Source organism: Rhyacophila brunnea, unplaced genomic scaffold (assembly GCF_057557595.1).
Source record: "Rhyacophila brunnea isolate RB1 unplaced genomic scaffold, BYU_Rbru_1.0 scaffold_13, whole genome shotgun sequence".
Taxonomy (NCBI): domain Eukaryota; kingdom Metazoa; phylum Arthropoda; class Insecta; order Trichoptera; family Rhyacophilidae; genus Rhyacophila; species Rhyacophila brunnea.
In genome coordinates, this window is record NW_028232785.1 from 19,353,932 (window position 1) to 19,371,839 (window position 17,908).

The 17,908-nt window shown below is 33.8% G+C and overlaps 2 protein-coding genes across 2 annotated transcripts; both read left to right on the top strand.

Annotated features, from left to right (window-relative positions):
- The first annotated feature begins 3,172 nt into the window (after window positions 1–3,172).
- On the top strand, window positions 3,173–4,454 carry LOC147076814 (uncharacterized). The gene is made up of 2 exons (XM_085940514.1): window positions 3,173–3,426; window positions 4,269–4,454. Exons 1-2 carry the CDS (start codon window positions 3,250–3,252, stop codon window positions 4,452–4,454), a joined length of 363 nt encoding a protein of 120 aa, XP_085796640.1. The 5' UTR covers window positions 3,173–3,249.
- Window positions 4,455–5,838: 1,384 nt separating this feature from the next.
- Window positions 5,839–12,009, top strand: LOC147076815 (uncharacterized). The gene is made up of 3 exons (XM_085940927.1): window positions 5,839–5,958; window positions 8,832–8,984; window positions 9,772–12,009. Exons 1-3 carry the CDS (start codon window positions 5,839–5,841, stop codon window positions 10,954–10,956), a joined length of 1,458 nt encoding a protein of 485 aa, XP_085797053.1. The 3' UTR covers window positions 10,957–12,009.
- Window positions 12,010–17,908: the final 5,899 nt, after the last annotated feature.

Consider the following 17,908-nt stretch of genomic DNA (forward strand, 5'->3'; position numbering starts at 1 on the left):
GCGAATAAATACAATATTAGTTAAACACTTACCCAAATCACCAGAGTCTGAGATGCCATGTCTGACATATTTGGTTTGAATCATTTAGTAATACCTACGCAGACATTATATTTTTAAACCATTTTTTCTATGCTATTATTGTACCCTACAATATGTAAACAAAATAATTTGCCTCATTATTTATTTAATATAAACATATTTTTAATCATAAATACACTATTAATTAATAGTCTCAATACTCAGCCGTTGATGACTGAAATAAACCACAAATCCACACTATTATCAGCACAAAATATGTTTACAAAAAAAGACTTAAAAGAAGGTATTGTTATTCACAGCACGACAAATACGATATAATCTAGGTAGGTACCTACTAGTGTACAATTTTATTACAATTAGCTGGTACTTAACGTAAATACCTATTATATGCACGAATACTATTTGATTATGTCAAATGTCAATGGATTAATAATAATTATGAATATCTATTTTGCAATAGCTACATCCGGCAACTTTTAAATCTCGGGAGTGACTGGCAAAAATATTTGGATAAATTAAAAAATACGGAAGTATGTACCTACCTATAAATCTTGTTTCGTCACCAACGTTGAGATCTATATAGGTAATATTATTTTGTTTCAATACCTACATTCGTCGCTTGTTCGGCGCCACTTATGGCGCGACATAATTGGCTTTTGCGCATATACCTACATAATAATATCACTGTTATGAAAAGAACTCTTTAATCAGAGTAAATGACATTATATTATTATGACTGATTTATAATGGGTTTTTGGTCTACCTGCCAAAAGTAGTAAAAAATATATTTTATTGGCATTTGTATACGAAACCGAGTAGTCAAAAATAAAACAAAAATTCCTCGCGAAGCGTGGTGACATCATACTAAAATCTGTACTGTAGTAAGTACTGGATAAAAAAAACATCCGGAAAAAAACATCTCCAACGCTCTGGTTATAATATAACTAATATAGGTTGGTATTTCTATATAATACCAAATAATTCTCCTCGATTTGCCGCCCTTCGAGTATCTGCCGCCCCCAAGCGACGCTCAATTTGCCTACCCCCACGGGACGTCACTGTCTGAGTGGGTGCTCCGAACAGGAGGAAATGCTCAAGCCACACTAACCTGATGTTGGCCTTATAAACCATTGTAAATTCTTTAAACTCACGCAGAGCTCAATTTGATCGTAGCAACCTCAGTATTGGACATCTGCTCCCAGGACATTTCAAGTCATACATTAAATAGATGCCTCACATCGCCACTGTAGTGTCCCAGTGATACCCTAGATTACGACCGAGTGTGGTCCGGGGCGGCTTGGTTTGGAAGGATTAATTTCAATTTCCAAATGAGCTGTTCCTTTATACTCGGTCGACCAGGTTCTGTCAAAATCTCTGTGCCATACACCGAAAGATGTATGAATTATAAATGTGTTAAAATAAAATATGCCGATGAATGAAAGGTTTTTAAAATGTACTGTTCTGTCGATGTCATATACTGGCAGTGAACGGCATCCAAATACTGCACTGGCTTTTTCATTTTGCGATGACGTTTTAAAATAGTGCCACAATTGCTACAAACCGTTTGATAATTTAGAACTCTTTTCACCACTTAGATATCTAGTGTATACTATTAATAATATTATAGAAAAAATCAATGGTCACACTTTCGCTAGGTACCTATATTAATGATAATATCAATCTTATATTGTTGAGTTAAAATTCGTTTTGCTAGGTGGGTAACCATTTTATAGAATGAACAGCGTTTGCATTGAACGGTAAGAGACCACGTCATGTCCTGAAACCATTTTATAAGAAATCCCGGTTTAATGTTATCAACAACGCATTTCAAAACAGTGGAAAAATAAGTATTTTTGGAGCACACTTCTTCAGGGTTTCAATATATCACTCATGGACAGCCTTCGTCCACATTTTCTTCATCAGACCAAATAGGTTAATACTGTATCCATCTACTGGTTGAAAAGATCCTCGTTGCATTACGATATAGTGCAAATACCTTTATTTGCAATATGTTACATAATCGTTTATTCCCATCGGATTTCATAACGAACATGTTTAGGAAAAAGGGCGTAACCCTCGATTTTTCGAAAAGTGCTTTATTAGATATTAACAATGTATACAACTAAATACACGTTCTATAAAAAGAAAGTAAGCCGCAAATGCCGAATTATAATCTTAATTCAGGTTTAATTGAGATTAATTAATTTTTAGTTTATGGAAAAAAGCATGTAAGTATCCGCAATTTTAATGATTTTTCTGTAATAACTTCTTAAATTATTGTTAGATCGAAAATATATTACACCAAATCATCAATCATCATGCACCCAATGTCTGTGCCTATTTTAAAAAAAAATATTAAACTAAAAACTCTCAAAAAACGTTTTCGCCCCTCCTGTAAAATTTGTTCAGTGAGGGTTACTTCCTTTTTCCCAAACACGGTCGATATTAATCTAATGAAAAATAACATCAAATAATAATAGTACCTATCCAGTCATTCTATTCAGCGATGAACACACATCACATAATAATATGTCGTACGAATTTAGTTTAATAATTAAGTTTAATATTATTAAACTTAATTCGTACGACATATTATGTGATGTGTGTCCATCGCTGAATAAAATGACTAGATAGGTACTATTATTATTTGATGTTATTTTTCACTAGATTAGTATGAAATCCGATGGGAATAAACGGTAGTCTCGGATGTCAATCACCTTTAATAAGGTGTTATTTCAGAATTTTTTTCAGTGATACGTTTGTATTCTCGTAGTTCTCAATACTCTCACGTCACAAAGAGAATGGACGGTTTTTAAAAAACGACCAAATTATATTATTTCCTATACATTTCATGGTGTATACGTACTGCATAAGTACCAATTTATTTTCGGACATGATTTGAAATACGTTATCTACTCTACCTACAATTATTTAAAAAAAAAAGTCCTCATTTCAGATGTTTATTAAATTTCTTTAGAGCTTCAAAAAATTCTATATATATTTTCAATCAAGAACAACGCGTACTATAATTTTTCTATTCATAATTTTAATAATTCTAAATGTCATGGAATACGTGTGATAAAAATGGCATCATTAAATATAATTCATAATATCTATGGTATACAATTTGAGTATATCTGTCTATGGTCAGTGGATTATCACCCGGCGAAGTGAAGGTATTGCAAGATTTTGTGTTAAATATCGTTTATAATGGAAGTGAAAACCGAAACAAACGATGTCATACTGCCTGACAAAACGGCGGAGGAAATCAGCGACGGCGCATACCAATGCATTGACAAAAACCAATTCAAGAGCAAAGGTAGATCTGACGTGTCAGTCAAACAGGAATATATCGAGGACGACAGCAATATTATAAACCTTAATGATGTAAGTGAATTTTTTATTTACTTAGGCGTTGGTATTCATAATTTTGTTGAAAATTGGCAAGAATATTCTTCAAACTTACAAACATTACCATTATTCTGGTACTGGGCAAAAACAAAAATGGTTTATACAGTGGTTTTTCCATCGATAACGAAATCAGAACACCAAAAACAAAATAGGTGCCTACTTACTTATTTACGCACCTACATTACATAGGTACTGATATCAAAATACTTTAGTAAAACAACATATTGTTATTGAGTGAACATAGTGCATCGTATTCACCATTGACAGTTGAGTATTATTTTCTGCAACGATTAAAGACTTCGACATTGAAAGGCTGTCTGATTGTTTATTTCGAATATAAGTGTTGCGAGTATTCTGGTAACACGGTAAAGACAAGTTTTAATAATCCAGCGAATAGCTATTAATGATTGATATCTGATATAGTAGCTATTTATTGATTACTCTTATTCATCATGACTGGCAAACAGTGTATTAGTATTGTCACACTGAATTCGGCATTATTTTTTTAAACACATATTAAAAACCCACTGGCTGAGCCACCTGGCGGTCGCCAGTTTCGCTAGGTCTTGCAGACGGCTTGGCGGTGTTGGATTTTAATATAATTGTGAAGTTTGCATAGATGTCGCCATAGTTTTCCCTTCGGGATGGATTTTTTATTCACGTCAGACAGTTTGACATTTCGCTGATTTGTCAGTTTTTTTTTACCCATTAAAGCAAGCCATTCGCTTAACTGGCCCATCATTGTACCTCTTACCCTACTTGACTATTAATAATCTGGTGATACTGTAACATTTTATTAATAATGATATTACTTCCAGATGAGTGAATACGTTCTGACCGATATAAAGTCTGAGAACGATAATAAGGGAATCGCCATCAAAGAAGAATTTGTTGACAACGCAATCCGCCAAATCAATAATGATATTCCCCAACCTGGCTACTCCGATCCACAATACAGGCCATTAGATCAGGTGTGTACGTTCAATTATAATGGTGGTTTATGAAGCCCTATAGAATTTGAAATTGTGAAAATTATACACGTTTTAATTTTTTCTATCCGAAAGATCGATATTAACACTCGAAAATCATTTTAGAGATAAGGACACTACAACGTTTCTCACCAAAGAAAATTCTAAGCGTCCATTTAGGGCCGTAATTCAATATTTAATGCAGGTTTTGGTGCACCAGTTTTTTTTTATTTCAAAGAAACTTGTTATTTTTGTTAAATTCTACATCTACCGACATCACTTTAAAACATTTAACTGACTTAACAATAATATCTTATGAATCTTTTATCTAGATTTACTTTTTCAAGATAATTCTCGAAATACTGTATAAATGGCCGCGGGTTTAATATGCTTCTATCTACTACAGTGACGTCCCTGGACAAAATGCCGCCCATAGCCAGCGCCAAAATGCCGCCCCATTTTTTTTATCATACTTTCATGACTCCAACATCTAAGATAGGTGTTGTATGGATACGTTACTAACAAAATATATAGTGAAACCAGGAAGAATGAATGGACTCACATGTATACTGGCAGGATTCTTCATAAGCATCACTTCGATTGGGAGGTGTAGACATCACGGGATATAATAAAGATAAAACACATTATTTTTGGTTTGACAATTTCCCCGCGCAGGAACGTTTAATTTCACTAAATTATACAGACAACGGTGGATACTACATTATTGGTTACATTGTAGGTTACAACTTAACATAACTTGTTGTTGTAATTTCTGACTAAATAGGTAGGTAATGGAGTTTTTACCTAATTTATTGTATTGATTTACTATATAAGGTAGAGTTAAGGGTGTTCGTTGTCAGTGTGTGTTTGCCTTTGGTGAGTGTACACGACGCCTGAAGATGCCGAAAGGCGAAACCCGGGTCGCAAAAAACGACTTAAATGGAATAGTACAAAGCTTGAATCCATTAGAATTTAAACCAACATATGTTTCGCATCCTGCACCTCCCCACACTCGCATGAGACATCCTCGCCGGTTAAGACACCCCACTTCTTGAGGTTTGTCTTGCACCTTGTGACACCAACTCTTAGTCTGTTTAGTGCCTTCCAGACATCGAAGGGAAGTTCGTGTCCCGGCGAGGGTTCCTCTGTTGGCTCTATCCAAGGATTGCAGAGTCTTTCTTTCCATTTCTGGATACGACTCTCTTCTGGGAGGCGATCCACTTCCGTTGTCCTTTTAAGGAAGCTTTTTCTCGACTTGAGCCTTGATGTCTCTGCTTGATGTCCATGGAGTGGGTGTCTGGGATCATGCGTCTGCTTCCTTCTTTCGACATTCGCCGCTACTTCTCTTCGTATATCGGGAGGAGCTATGCCTATGATGGGGTATATTTTATCAACGAGGGTCGGTCGCAGGCATCCCAATATGATGCGACCTGTCTCGATGATTGATACATCCACATGTTTGGCATGCACAGATGCGCTCCATACTGGTGCCGCATATTCTGCGGCTGAGAAGCATAGGCTTAAGGCAGACGTGCGAAGGGTATGTGGTTGCGCTCCTCAAGATGACCCGGTTAGTTTCTTTATAATATTGTTCCTCGCGCACACTTTGAGTTTTGTAGTAATGCAGTGTTGCTTGAACGTCAGTGTGCGGGCGAGGAGTACACCCAGGTATCTCGGCATTGGGCAGTGGTCGAGTTTATCGCCTCACCACGTAACACGTAGTTCTCTTTTGGCCTCTTTATTCCGAAGATGAAATGCTCATACTTGTGTTTTCCGTGGGTTCGGTTTGAGGTGTTTGCTCTCGTAGTATACTGAGAGTTTCTCCAGCGTGACGGATAGTTTATTTTCAACATCTTCAAAAGTCTTGCCTTGAGCTGCTACGGTCGTATCATCCGCGTAAATAAACTGCCTTGTACTCGATGGTGTTGGCTGGTCGTTTGTATAAATATTATATAGGGCTGGAGCCAGCACACTTCCTTGAGGCAGGCCGTTTTTTTTTTGGGATCGCCATCGGCTATTTTTACCATATAATGTTACGAAAAAACGTATATTTTGCAAAAACTTCCCTATAAGCGTCGATAAGTTGAGATCGCCTGTAAGTTCATAAAGTTTTCTCAATAACTTTTAATGATTAACCGTGTCATATGCAGCGGTAAGGTCGATTAATACTACGCCAGTTATTTCTTTTCGTTCATATCCGTCTTCGATATGCTGTGTTAGATTTAGAATTTGTCCACAGCACGATTTTCCAGGCCTGAAACCAGCCTGCCCTTTGATTATTTTTTCTTCCAAGAAATTTGAGATGCGATTAAAGATCAGTCTTTCAAACAGTTTAAAAAGATGGCATAGTAGCGAAACCGGTCGGAAGTGCTTTGGATCATTTGCTTCTTTACCTGGTTTAAGAAGAGCAACTACCCGTGCTTTCCTCCAGATTTTGGGATTTCGAAAAGTTTTTACGCATGTATTGAACATTTGTAGTAGCCATTGCAGAGCTTTGGGTCCGAAATTTTTAATTTGTTCTCTCAGTTCATCCAATCCGGCTGCTTTGTGATTCTTTATATCTTTTATGAATTATCTTCATATCTTTTAGAACTTAAAGATGTGCACACTTAATTAATTTATTGTGTATACCTACATGGGTACTTATTTACATTTCCAACAAATATTTGAAATAATGTTAAATGTTAGAATGAAACAAACATTATATTTCAGCGTTTTCTTCACTTAATATTATAATAACGTTTATACGTGTATATTATTATGCATAGATACGTGGATATTTTAAGATATGGAATTGAAAACAAAATAAGTAACTTATCTGCTAAGTATATCTAAATGTTTCAATAGCTTGATTGATAAAGTAGGTAGGTACTTGTTTACTTGACAGCTGGTACCTACTATAGTGCCCAATTTTCATAATATTGATGGAGTTTTAGAATTATTATGCCCTCTAATCATAAATAAAGGAAGTTTTTCGTTGTCTACATATTTCACAAATCAATCAATATTTGTATGATTTTTTATTTAAAAACAATATTTGAATCTTTCAGCGTCTTCTCGGCTTCATGCAGAAAAAAATAAAACGTGTAGGCATTAACATAAATAAAAAAGTATTTATAATATAATATTATTAAATTAAGAATATTAAGTATATTGTACTATTAATGAATTAATAACGAAAACATACTGCCTACTAGGATACAGGTAATATTATTTTCAAAGAATATCGTCTTAAAAAGGTGCCTTTCAAGTAAAATTCTGGGGTTTTGTTTGTCTGTTGTGTTTTTTGCTTTTATATATTCATGTTTTATAATAAAAAAATGCCTATGTAGATTATCAATTATATGTTATAGAATAGGTACCGATATTGTCAATAATTGATGACTGTCGTTCTATAAATTATAGTAAAAGGGTTAATAAAACCGAATGCATAGATCGAGGGTTTTCAAATTTGCTTTTAATGGGCAGATACCTTCCTATTTTAATTTTTCCAGATTTAGGTATCATTTGTTTCGAATAATGTCAGAATTATAACATTTTCAAAGTCAAATATTTTCAATTAAAATCTACGTCTTTTGATTCAGTTATCTGTGTTATATCGTTCAGCGTATTTTAACTGATATAATAAACACGGAACGAAAATTTTACCTATTTTTTGTAAATACTCATTTGACACAATATTTAATAATTTAAAATGTTGCCCATAAAGTAGTAATAATTAACTTATCTGCCTACTGGCATGAAGATATTTTGATATATTTTTATAATTTGGACCCATGTAACCAGACACCTAATAGTAGTAATTCATACATGTAATAATAAAATATGTAGGTACCTAAATTAAACAATTTTAAGATACACACTGGCATTATTAATCCACAGATCCCTTCCATTTCGGGCTTCATTACATAAGAAACATGCTTACCTAAATTTTGACACCGCAGCGAATTGTCAGAGCTTGTGGAGGTCCCCTTAGTCTGAATGACCGAAGAATTATCCTTCAAGCTCGTACTCGGCAGAAGTAGTCTTTCGAAGCAGCGTAGGAGACATGGCAGCGACGGGGGAATAAATCTTACAAGTGCCGGCACACTTATATGTTTTTTTAAGCCATCAAATAGCGATTGGAGATAAGCAAATATTTAACTTCCGACCATCACACCAATCAATTTGTAACTGGCCACGGTGGGTACGCTGGCAAGCACTTTGAGGTTGGACTTGCAAGCCACCCGACATGTCCATGCGGAGGGGAAATACAAGATGCCCTGAAGAAGAATGTCTGAGTGGGCGCACCGAACAGGAGAAAATTCTCAAGTTGCACTAACCTGCTGTTGGCCTTATAAACTATTGCGAAATCTTTAAACTCAGTCAGATGGTGATACTGTTACATTTTATTAATAATGATAATATTTCCAGATGAGTGAATACGTTCTGACCGATATAAAGTCTGAGAACGATAATGAGGGTATCGTCATCAAAGAGGAATTTGCTGACAACGCAATCCTCCAAATCAATAAAGACCATCCCCAACCTGGCTGCTCCAATCCACAATACAGGCCATTAGATCAGGTGTGTACGTTCAATTATAATGGTTGTTTATGAAGCCCTATAGAATTTAAAATTGTAACCATTATACACTTTTAGATTATTTTTTTTATCCGAAAAATCGATATTACCACTCGAAAATCATTTTAGAGATAAGGCCTCGGCAACTGTTTCCGCAAATGAAGGCCACTTGCTTTTTAGCACTGCCGACCGAATTTTCGTATGATTTAACAGAAATGTCAAATCGCACAACTTTGGAGGCGCATAATTGATTGGTCCATTTCTTGGACATAACTTGTCGCCAAAATATCGTGTGGCACATAGTGTCATCCTGTTTAAACCAAAAAACTGATTCATCAAATGAATGTTATTCATAATTTCAACAAAAATATCATCGATTATGGTTTGGTAACAATACTCATTTACCGCACCGCGAGCTCCGGCCTTAGTTTTAAAGATTTTTTTTCCGATGATGGCACAAGCGTGTAAACTGAATTGAACGGTGCATTTTTGTCATGGTATGTAAGCGATGGTGACTCTAAGGCTTCTACTGGAATGGTCCCACTTCAAATGCGCCGATTTTCCTTATTGACAAACCGGTAAGCCAGAAATAAGCCTCAACCGCTGAACGTAATTGCAATTGAATGCAACTATAAGATGTGCAAATCGACAAATGGTAATTTGGATAATTTGATAGCGTTGATCAAGCGCGAATATTCCCTAACCCTAGTGAGTGAACCCTATCGTTATTAACTTATTTAGTTTAATATTATTGAACTGAAAATGCCAACAATATTCTTTTTGTACCTAGATTTCTACCCGGCAATGTTTCACGGAACCGCATCACAGTAAACCACTGGACATAGTTAGAGAAGGTGCGATTGACAATAACTTGGTCAAGAACAAAATACGACATGCAACAAATAAAATAAAAAATATGACAATACAGCATTCAGAGATAACCATAGATGAATCAAAAGTCAAACGGAAGGTTCAAAAATTATACTTGCCAAAGGTTGTTCGAATAATCTTGAGAAGAGTAACATATTTTCCACGTAACTTTATTTGCAATAATTGTTGTGGAGTGTTTGAATCTATGAATCTTTTAAATAGTCACTACACTACGTCGTGCATGAACTTAAGTCGTCATGAGTCATACAAGACGCTTAGTGGTGAACAACAATATGATATTCTTCATTCATACAAATCTTCGAAGTGTGGTAGTAACAAGATTGAAAAAAAACCACATCAATGCGATGTCTGTTTTAAAACCTTTAATCAAATAAGTAAACTCAAAAAACACACAATGATACATACTGGTGTTAAACCACATTACTGCGATGTGTGCTGTAAAACCTTTAATCAAATTAGTAATCTGAATGTACATAAATTGATACATACTGGTAAAAAACCACATCAATGCGATGTGTGTTTCAAAAATTTTCTGAATATTCGTTATCTCAAAAAACATCAAATGACACATACTGGTGAAAAACCACATGAATGCGATGTGTGTCATAAAACCTTTTCGCGAAATTTTCATCTCAAAACACATAAAATGACACATACTGGTGAAAAACCACATCAATGCGATGTGTGTTTTAAAAACTTTTCGCGAATTGCTAATCTCAAAAAACATCAAATGACACACACTGGTGAAAAACCACATCAATGCGATGTCTGTTTTAAAACCTTTAATCAAATAAGTAATCTCAAAAAACATACAATGATACATACTGGTGTAAAACCACATCAATGCGATGTATGCTGTAAAACCTTTAATCAAATTAGTAATCTGAATATACATAAATTATTACATACTGGTGAAAAACCACATGAATGCGATGTGTGTCATAAAACCTTTTCGCAAATTTTTTATCTCAAAACACATAAAATGACACATACTGGTGAAAAACCACATCAATGCGATGTATGTTTTAAAAACTTTTCGCGAATTTCTAATCTCAAAACACATAAAATGATACATAATGGTTAAAAACCACATCAATGCGATGCGTGTTTTACAAACTTTAATCAATTAAGTAGTCTCAATAGAAATAAAATGACAAATACTGGTGTAAAACCACATCAATGCGATGTGCTTCAAAAATTTTCTGTACCGTAGTAATCTCAAAAAACATAAAAAAATACAAAATGGTGAAAAACCACATCAATGTGATGTATCCTTTAAAAGATTTCTGCAAATTTGTGTTCTCAAAAGACATAAAATGACAGTGGTTGTATTCCATTAAAACTATTGCACCTCGTCGTTTGTTTCTTCAGGGATGGCCAGTAAAGGTATTTTGGTCCATCGCGGACATAATTATATGTTGTACTATTTCTTGTTTAAACGAGTCAAAACACTTCTCTTACTTTCTTTGTCTGACAGTCACCCCTCCTTGCAAATTGCAATGCATTGCCGTCTATGACTCCCCACAGCCCGCACGCTTTCTTTCGTCAATGGCACCGAACCGACAGCAGAATGCGCGGCAATGCTGCTTGTAACTTTGTTTCATTAACAAGAAGAGGACCTTTCTGTGAGAAAGTACATCACCAGTATAATTTATATTTCATTTTTTATTTACCGATATGCGTCATTTCAACAATTTTCTCTAAAAACCAAAGACATATCACTATCATAATGCGGTAGAGGATTTTTTTTCCACTATGGCAATTGAAAATTATATTGGTTTATATTTGAAGACAATTTATTTTGAACTGCCCAGTACTGAGTTGCGTAAAACTAAAGTGAGACACTTGTAATCACGATTTTCTCGTTAACAGTATTTTTTCACCAAGTTTCAGTTAGGGCATATTTATTTAATTAATTATTTTAATACCGCGTAATCATCATTATGTTATTACATAATTTAGCGGCGGCTCTTGTGGTGATGTGGGTAAGTCGCTGGCCTTCCACCCGAGAGTTCTGGGTTCGATTCCCGGTCATGACAAAAACATTTATTTGTTTTTCTCAAAGCCTGGGTGTTTGTTATTGTTCAAAATTACTAACAACCACCTTGTACGAAAAAGCAAGGACATGGTTATTAATAATTCTAAAAAAAAAAAACATAATTTACAATCGTTCCTTTAGCTATTTCTATAATAATAATTAATATATCTATAAAATTGCGACGGGTTTAGATTGATAAAATAAAGTTAATGTCCATTTAATCATATAATTAAGAAGGTATATTAAAATAAACTTGAATATCTGCAAAAATAAAAGATCTCGTTCTGGGAATGTGCCCTACGAAACCTTAAGGTGCAGTCGCCAGTGGCGGCCGGTGATATCCAAAATTGATTTCGTTGGGGTGCACTAAAAACTTTTTACCATATTTAAAAAGAACATGAATTCGGCGTTGTTTCTGCTTAAGGAACACCTCAATAACTTTGTCATTAAAGTCTTGAACTCTTTGTCGATGTTTTTGATGCTTAATACATATACAATTAAGTCTGTTCTGATTCATAGTATATCTTAAAAACGATTTAATTCTTGTAACAGTTGAAATATACTTTCCACAGATGTCATTAGAATCGTACAAATAATTTTAAATAGTTTATTATATCAATAAAATTATGTCGAACGTTTTTGTAATATTTAATGCAGGTTTTGGTGCACCAGTTTTTTTTATTTCGAAGAAAATCTTGTTATTTTTGATAAATTCTGCATCTACCGACATCATTTTAAAACATTTAACTTACTATTTAGCACAAATACATTATGATTATTATGAATCTTTTATCCAGATTTGCAATTATCAAGATAATTCTCGAAATACTGTGACAAAACCGATAAAATAGGGCTGACTACATAGTAACAGCAGAAAGGGAATGGGACGATTTGGCGTCACGATATGGCCGCGGGAAATTGGCTGCCTGTACAATAATTGTACCCTGGACAATTGGTCGCCCGGACCATTGGACGCTGTTACACTTGGGTGCCGGTACAATTAGACGCCGCATGACGAATTAAATTCATTAAGGGATATACGTACTCAACGATTTGGTAGAAAAGGTATATAAGTCAGTTTAATATGCTTCTACCTACTAAGTAATTGTACTTTATATAAATTTCGCTCTTGATATAATTATTATGTTAAGAGAATTATTATGACTTATGTTCGTAAAAAGAAAAAATTCTTCCTTTGTTAGAACTTAAAGATCTGCACAATTAATTAATTTATCGTGTATACATGGGTACTTATTTACATTTCCAACAAATATTTAAAATAATGTTTAATGTTGGACTGAAACAAACATTATATTTCAGCGTTTTCTTCACTTAATAGTCAAATAAAGTTTAAACGTGTATATTATTATGCATAGATACGTGAATATTTTAATATATTATGAAATTGAAAACAAAATATGTACCTTATCTGCTGAGTATATCTAAATAATGTTTCAATAGCTTGATTGATAAACTAGGTAGGTACATACTTATTTACTTGACAGCTGGTACCTACTAATGTGCCCAATTTTCATAATATTGATGGAGATTGAGAATTATTTTGACTACTGATCTTTAATGAAGGAAGTTTTTCCTTGTTAGAATTAAATAAATTTTACAAATCAATCGATATTTGCGTGATTTTTTATTTAAAAACAATATTTTTGAATCTTTCAGCGTCTCTCGGTTACAAGCAGAAAAAAACAAATCATGTGTAGGTATTAACATAAATAAAAAAGTATCTATAATATTATTAAATTAAGAATAATAAGTATATTGTACTATTAATGAATCAATAACGCAAACATACTGCTTACCAGGATATAGGTGATATTATTATCAAAGAATATCGTCTTAAAAAGGTGCCTTTCAATTAAAATTCTGGGCTTTTGTTTGTCTGTTGTGTTTTCTACTTGTATATATTCGTGTTTTATATTAAAAAAACGCCTATGTAGATTATCAATTATATATTATAGAATAGGTATTGATATTGTCAATAATTGATGACTGCCGTTCTATAAATTATAGTAAAAGGGTTAATAAAACCTAAGCACCTAAATTAAACTATTTCAAAATAATTATTTTAAGATACACACTGGCATTATTAATCCACACATCACTTCCTTTTCGGGATTCTTTACATAAGAAACATACTTACCTAAATATTGAAACCGTCGCGAATTGTCAGAGCTTGAGGAGGCCCCCTTAGTCTGAATGGCAGAAGAATTATCCTTCAAGCTCGTACTCGGCAGAAGTTGTCTTTCGACGAGGAGTGGAAGACATGGCATTGACGGAGGAATACATCTTACAAGAGCCGGCTCTATTAAAGATATCAAATTTAATGGCGATTGGAGATAAGCAAATATTTGACTTCCGACTATCACACCAATCAATTTGTAACTGGCCACGGTGGCTTCGTTAGCAAGTTCTTTGAGGTTGGACTTGCAAGCCATCCGACATGTCCATGCGGAGGGGAAATACAAGATGCCAATCACATCCTCTGGGAATGTTTGAGTGGGTGCTCCGAACAGGAAGAAGTGCTCAAGTTGCTTTAACCTGCTATTGGCCTTATAAACCATTGTATATTCTTTAAATTCAGTCAGAGCTCACTTAGAACAACGCAACCTCAGCATTTGGCATCTGCTCCCAGCACATTCCAAGTCATACATTAAATAGATTCCTCACATCGCCACTGTAGTGTCCCGTGATACCCTCGATTACGACTGAGTGTAGTCCGGGGCGGGTTTGGTTTGGAGGGATTAACTTCAATTTCCTTATGAGCTATTTCTTTCTACTCAGTCGACCAGGTTCTGTCAAAATCTCTGGGCCACACACTAAAAGATGTTTGAATTATAAATGTGTTAAAATAAAATAAAATATGCAGATGAATGCAAAGTTTTTAAAATGTACTGAATTAACAATGTTAGGTCTCAACCGATAATGGAGGTCGCTGCGAGACCCTCACCCAAAACAAAGGAGTAATGGAAGCAGCTGAGTGACACGGTCGGAATATGTAGTCTAATGAAGATGAAAGAAGACTCAGATGTAGGCTGGTAAGATTCTTCATTGGGCATTACTTGTGTTTGGGAAATAACAACATGGGGCACAATGAGTATAAAACACAGAAATTTAAGTTATAATTCGCGCAGAATTACAATTTTATTTACACTAAAGCATGGACAAGCATTGGTCTTATTACAATTACATTTAAGAGGTTTTAGATAAGGGACCGCACTGTCGTTATTTTTGGGGTCGACTCATTATTGTTATCCCATGCGCTTAGCACTGGATCATTTTTTGCACTAAGGAATTGGTTAACTTTTATTAGGTTATACGAGTCGCTGATTAGGATTATTACCAACACCGTAACGTTAAAGGGGTATCTCTTATATTAACGGCCCACATGCTCGTCGTAGGTCAAAATTGAGTTTTTATTGTATTTTCAAACCATGATCCTGGACACTCCTTAAACGTTGTAGATAATTTATTTATATAATTTTAAAGCCTTATTATCCTTTATAGTTATTTTAAACATTTGATGACTGCATAAAGTATTTTTGTTACATAAAATAGTATTCTTTTAAACCTCTCGCTCTAATGTTTAAGAATATAGTCATATTTCGGTACATAACTGTGCAGTGGTGTTAAGATTTTTTACATTTATTAATTTTTAAACGAATTTATAAAACCATTAGTATAATTTATCACGAGATAATTTTTGTAAAATATTCACGATAAAAAATTATATTGATAATCTCTGTGATCCTAAATTTGACAATTAGGCATTTTATTATTCAAAAAATCGGCAAGATTATATATATTCACGGTTATATATAATACGGCATTATTCTTTTCAGCTAAGTAGGTACCGACATCGTTACCGTATTGTATAATTGCATAAAAGAAGCTGTTTAATTTGGGGTGTCGATGTGATAAAAGCAAATTTTGCTGTCAGTACACTGCATTCAAATACTGCACTGGTTTTTAATTTTGTGATGTTAATAGTGCCACAATTGATACAAAACGTTTAATGTTTTAGAACTTTTTTCATCGCCTATCTGGTGTGTACTATTAATAATAATAATTAACAATTTGTATTCTTTCTTCACCAACGACTTCATTGAAAAAATCAATTGTCACACTTACCTTTTCTAGCGCTATATTGAAAAGAAGGCTTGCCAGAGCGTCCCTTTGCCTGAGGCCATTCAGTGATATAAATGGCTCGGATATTTCCGCTTGAGGCTTCACTCGGCATTGTACTGGTGTAATTGTCATCTCTACAAGTTTAATTATTTTCGTCGAAATTTCAAATTCTCGCATTGCTTCGTATAACCGGTTTCGATTAATGCTATCATCGGCTTTGTCATTTCGTGATGACGTTAATGGTGCCGCAATTGATACAAAACGTTTGATATTTTTGAACTTTTTTCACCACCTAGGTATCTGTTGCATTCTATCTTCACCAACGACCTCTTTGAAATAATAAATGGTCATACTTTGGCTATATTATTGATATCAACCATATCATTGGGGTGAGTTAAATTCGTTTTACTAAGCATTTTGTATAGGTATGTAACGAATAGCGTTTTCATTGAAGACCAGAATCATGTCTTGAAACTATTTTATAAGATACCCCGGTTTAATGTTATCAACAACTCATTTCAAAGCAGAGGAAAAATAAGCATTTTTAGAGTACACTTCTGCGGGGTTTTCAATAGATCACTCATGGACAGCCTTCGTCCATATTTTCTTCATCGGACCAAATAGGTAAGTACTTACTTTATACATCTACGAACTGGTTGAAAGTATCCTCGTTGCATTATGATATGCAGTGGTGAAGGGTGGAGGTAGGCTGTTAAGATCCGCCATAAATTTTGCACATTAAACTTTTTCAGACATACATATTTGTTTTCAATAAAATAAGACTACAATTTACAGATAGTGATGGTTAGTTTTTAAAATTCAATTAAACTCTGTGAAAACCAAGCCACAATAGATAATAGTCAAAAAATACATGTCTATCTATAAAATTACTAAAATTATGCAATTAAATCATACATAACTTTGAATATTTTATAGATATAATAATATTTTTTATTTATCATAGTTTGGTTTAGGCATTGCTTAATGAATTTAAAAAATGAAACAACAATATGTATAATATGTACTTTTAATCCAACAAAAACCAATAACTATGAATAAAAAAGTGTGCACAATTTTGTCGTATCGCCCAAATTAGACCAAAACTATTATGGTTTCGTTATGTAAGGTTAAATTGAGTTTTAAAAAATAACTTACAGCATCTGTAAATTGTAGTCTTAGTTCAATAAAAACAAGTACATTGACTAACAAAGTGTAGTGTGTACTATTTATAGCGAATCTTAACAGCCTACCTCCACCCTTCGCCACTGTGATATAGTGCAAATACCTCTATTTGCAATGTGTTACATAATATTAAAAATACCTGATCATTTTTTTATTTATTTTATCAATCTAAATACGTCGCAATTGTATAAAGATATGTATTATTATTATAAATTAAACTAAAGCAATGATTGTAAATTATGTAATATAGTGATGATTACGCGGTAATTAATTAAATTAAATACACCCTAACTAAAGTATGTAATTTATTTGTTTAAAAAGAAAAATAGTATAACGGCATAACAGCGATTGGCCAATGCGCCATAATACATAATAAATACAAGATTATAAAATATGTAAATATTAAACATGATAATATATACAATTATAAATTTAAATTATTTAATACGTCCACAAACATTATATAGTTTATTAAAAATAAATCTACCTTCATGGTGCCATCAAATAAGTAAATCGCACGATACACAGCATCATGAAACATAACATCTGTCCTGCGACGAGGTATCATGAAGACCGCAGAGTACGAGTGATATTGGTGGAAACAGGAAAATTAATATTTGCCAGTATATACGGATTGTAAATGAACCCACGAAGAAGTATAAAAAAATGCCTC

Excerpts from the sequence above, each read along its gene's own strand:
- LOC147076814 (XM_085940514.1), top strand. The coding sequence starts at position 3,250 with ATGGAAGTGAAAACCGAAACAAACGATGTCATACTGCCTGACAAAACG. Across the intron at positions 3,427-4,268 it reads ATATTATAAACCTTAATGAT|ATGAGTGAATACGTTCTGAC; the intron begins GTAAGTGAATTT and ends TATTACTTCCAG.
- LOC147076815 (XM_085940927.1), top strand. The coding sequence starts at position 5,839 with ATGATGCGACCTGTCTCGATGATTGATACATCCACATGTTTGGCATGC. Across the intron at positions 5,959-8,831 it reads TTAAGGCAGACGTGCGAAGG|ATGAGTGAATACGTTCTGAC; the intron begins GTATGTGGTTGC and ends TAATATTTCCAG. Across the intron at positions 8,985-9,771 it reads AATACAGGCCATTAGATCAG|ATTTCTACCCGGCAATGTTT; the intron begins GTGTGTACGTTC and ends TTTTGTACCTAG.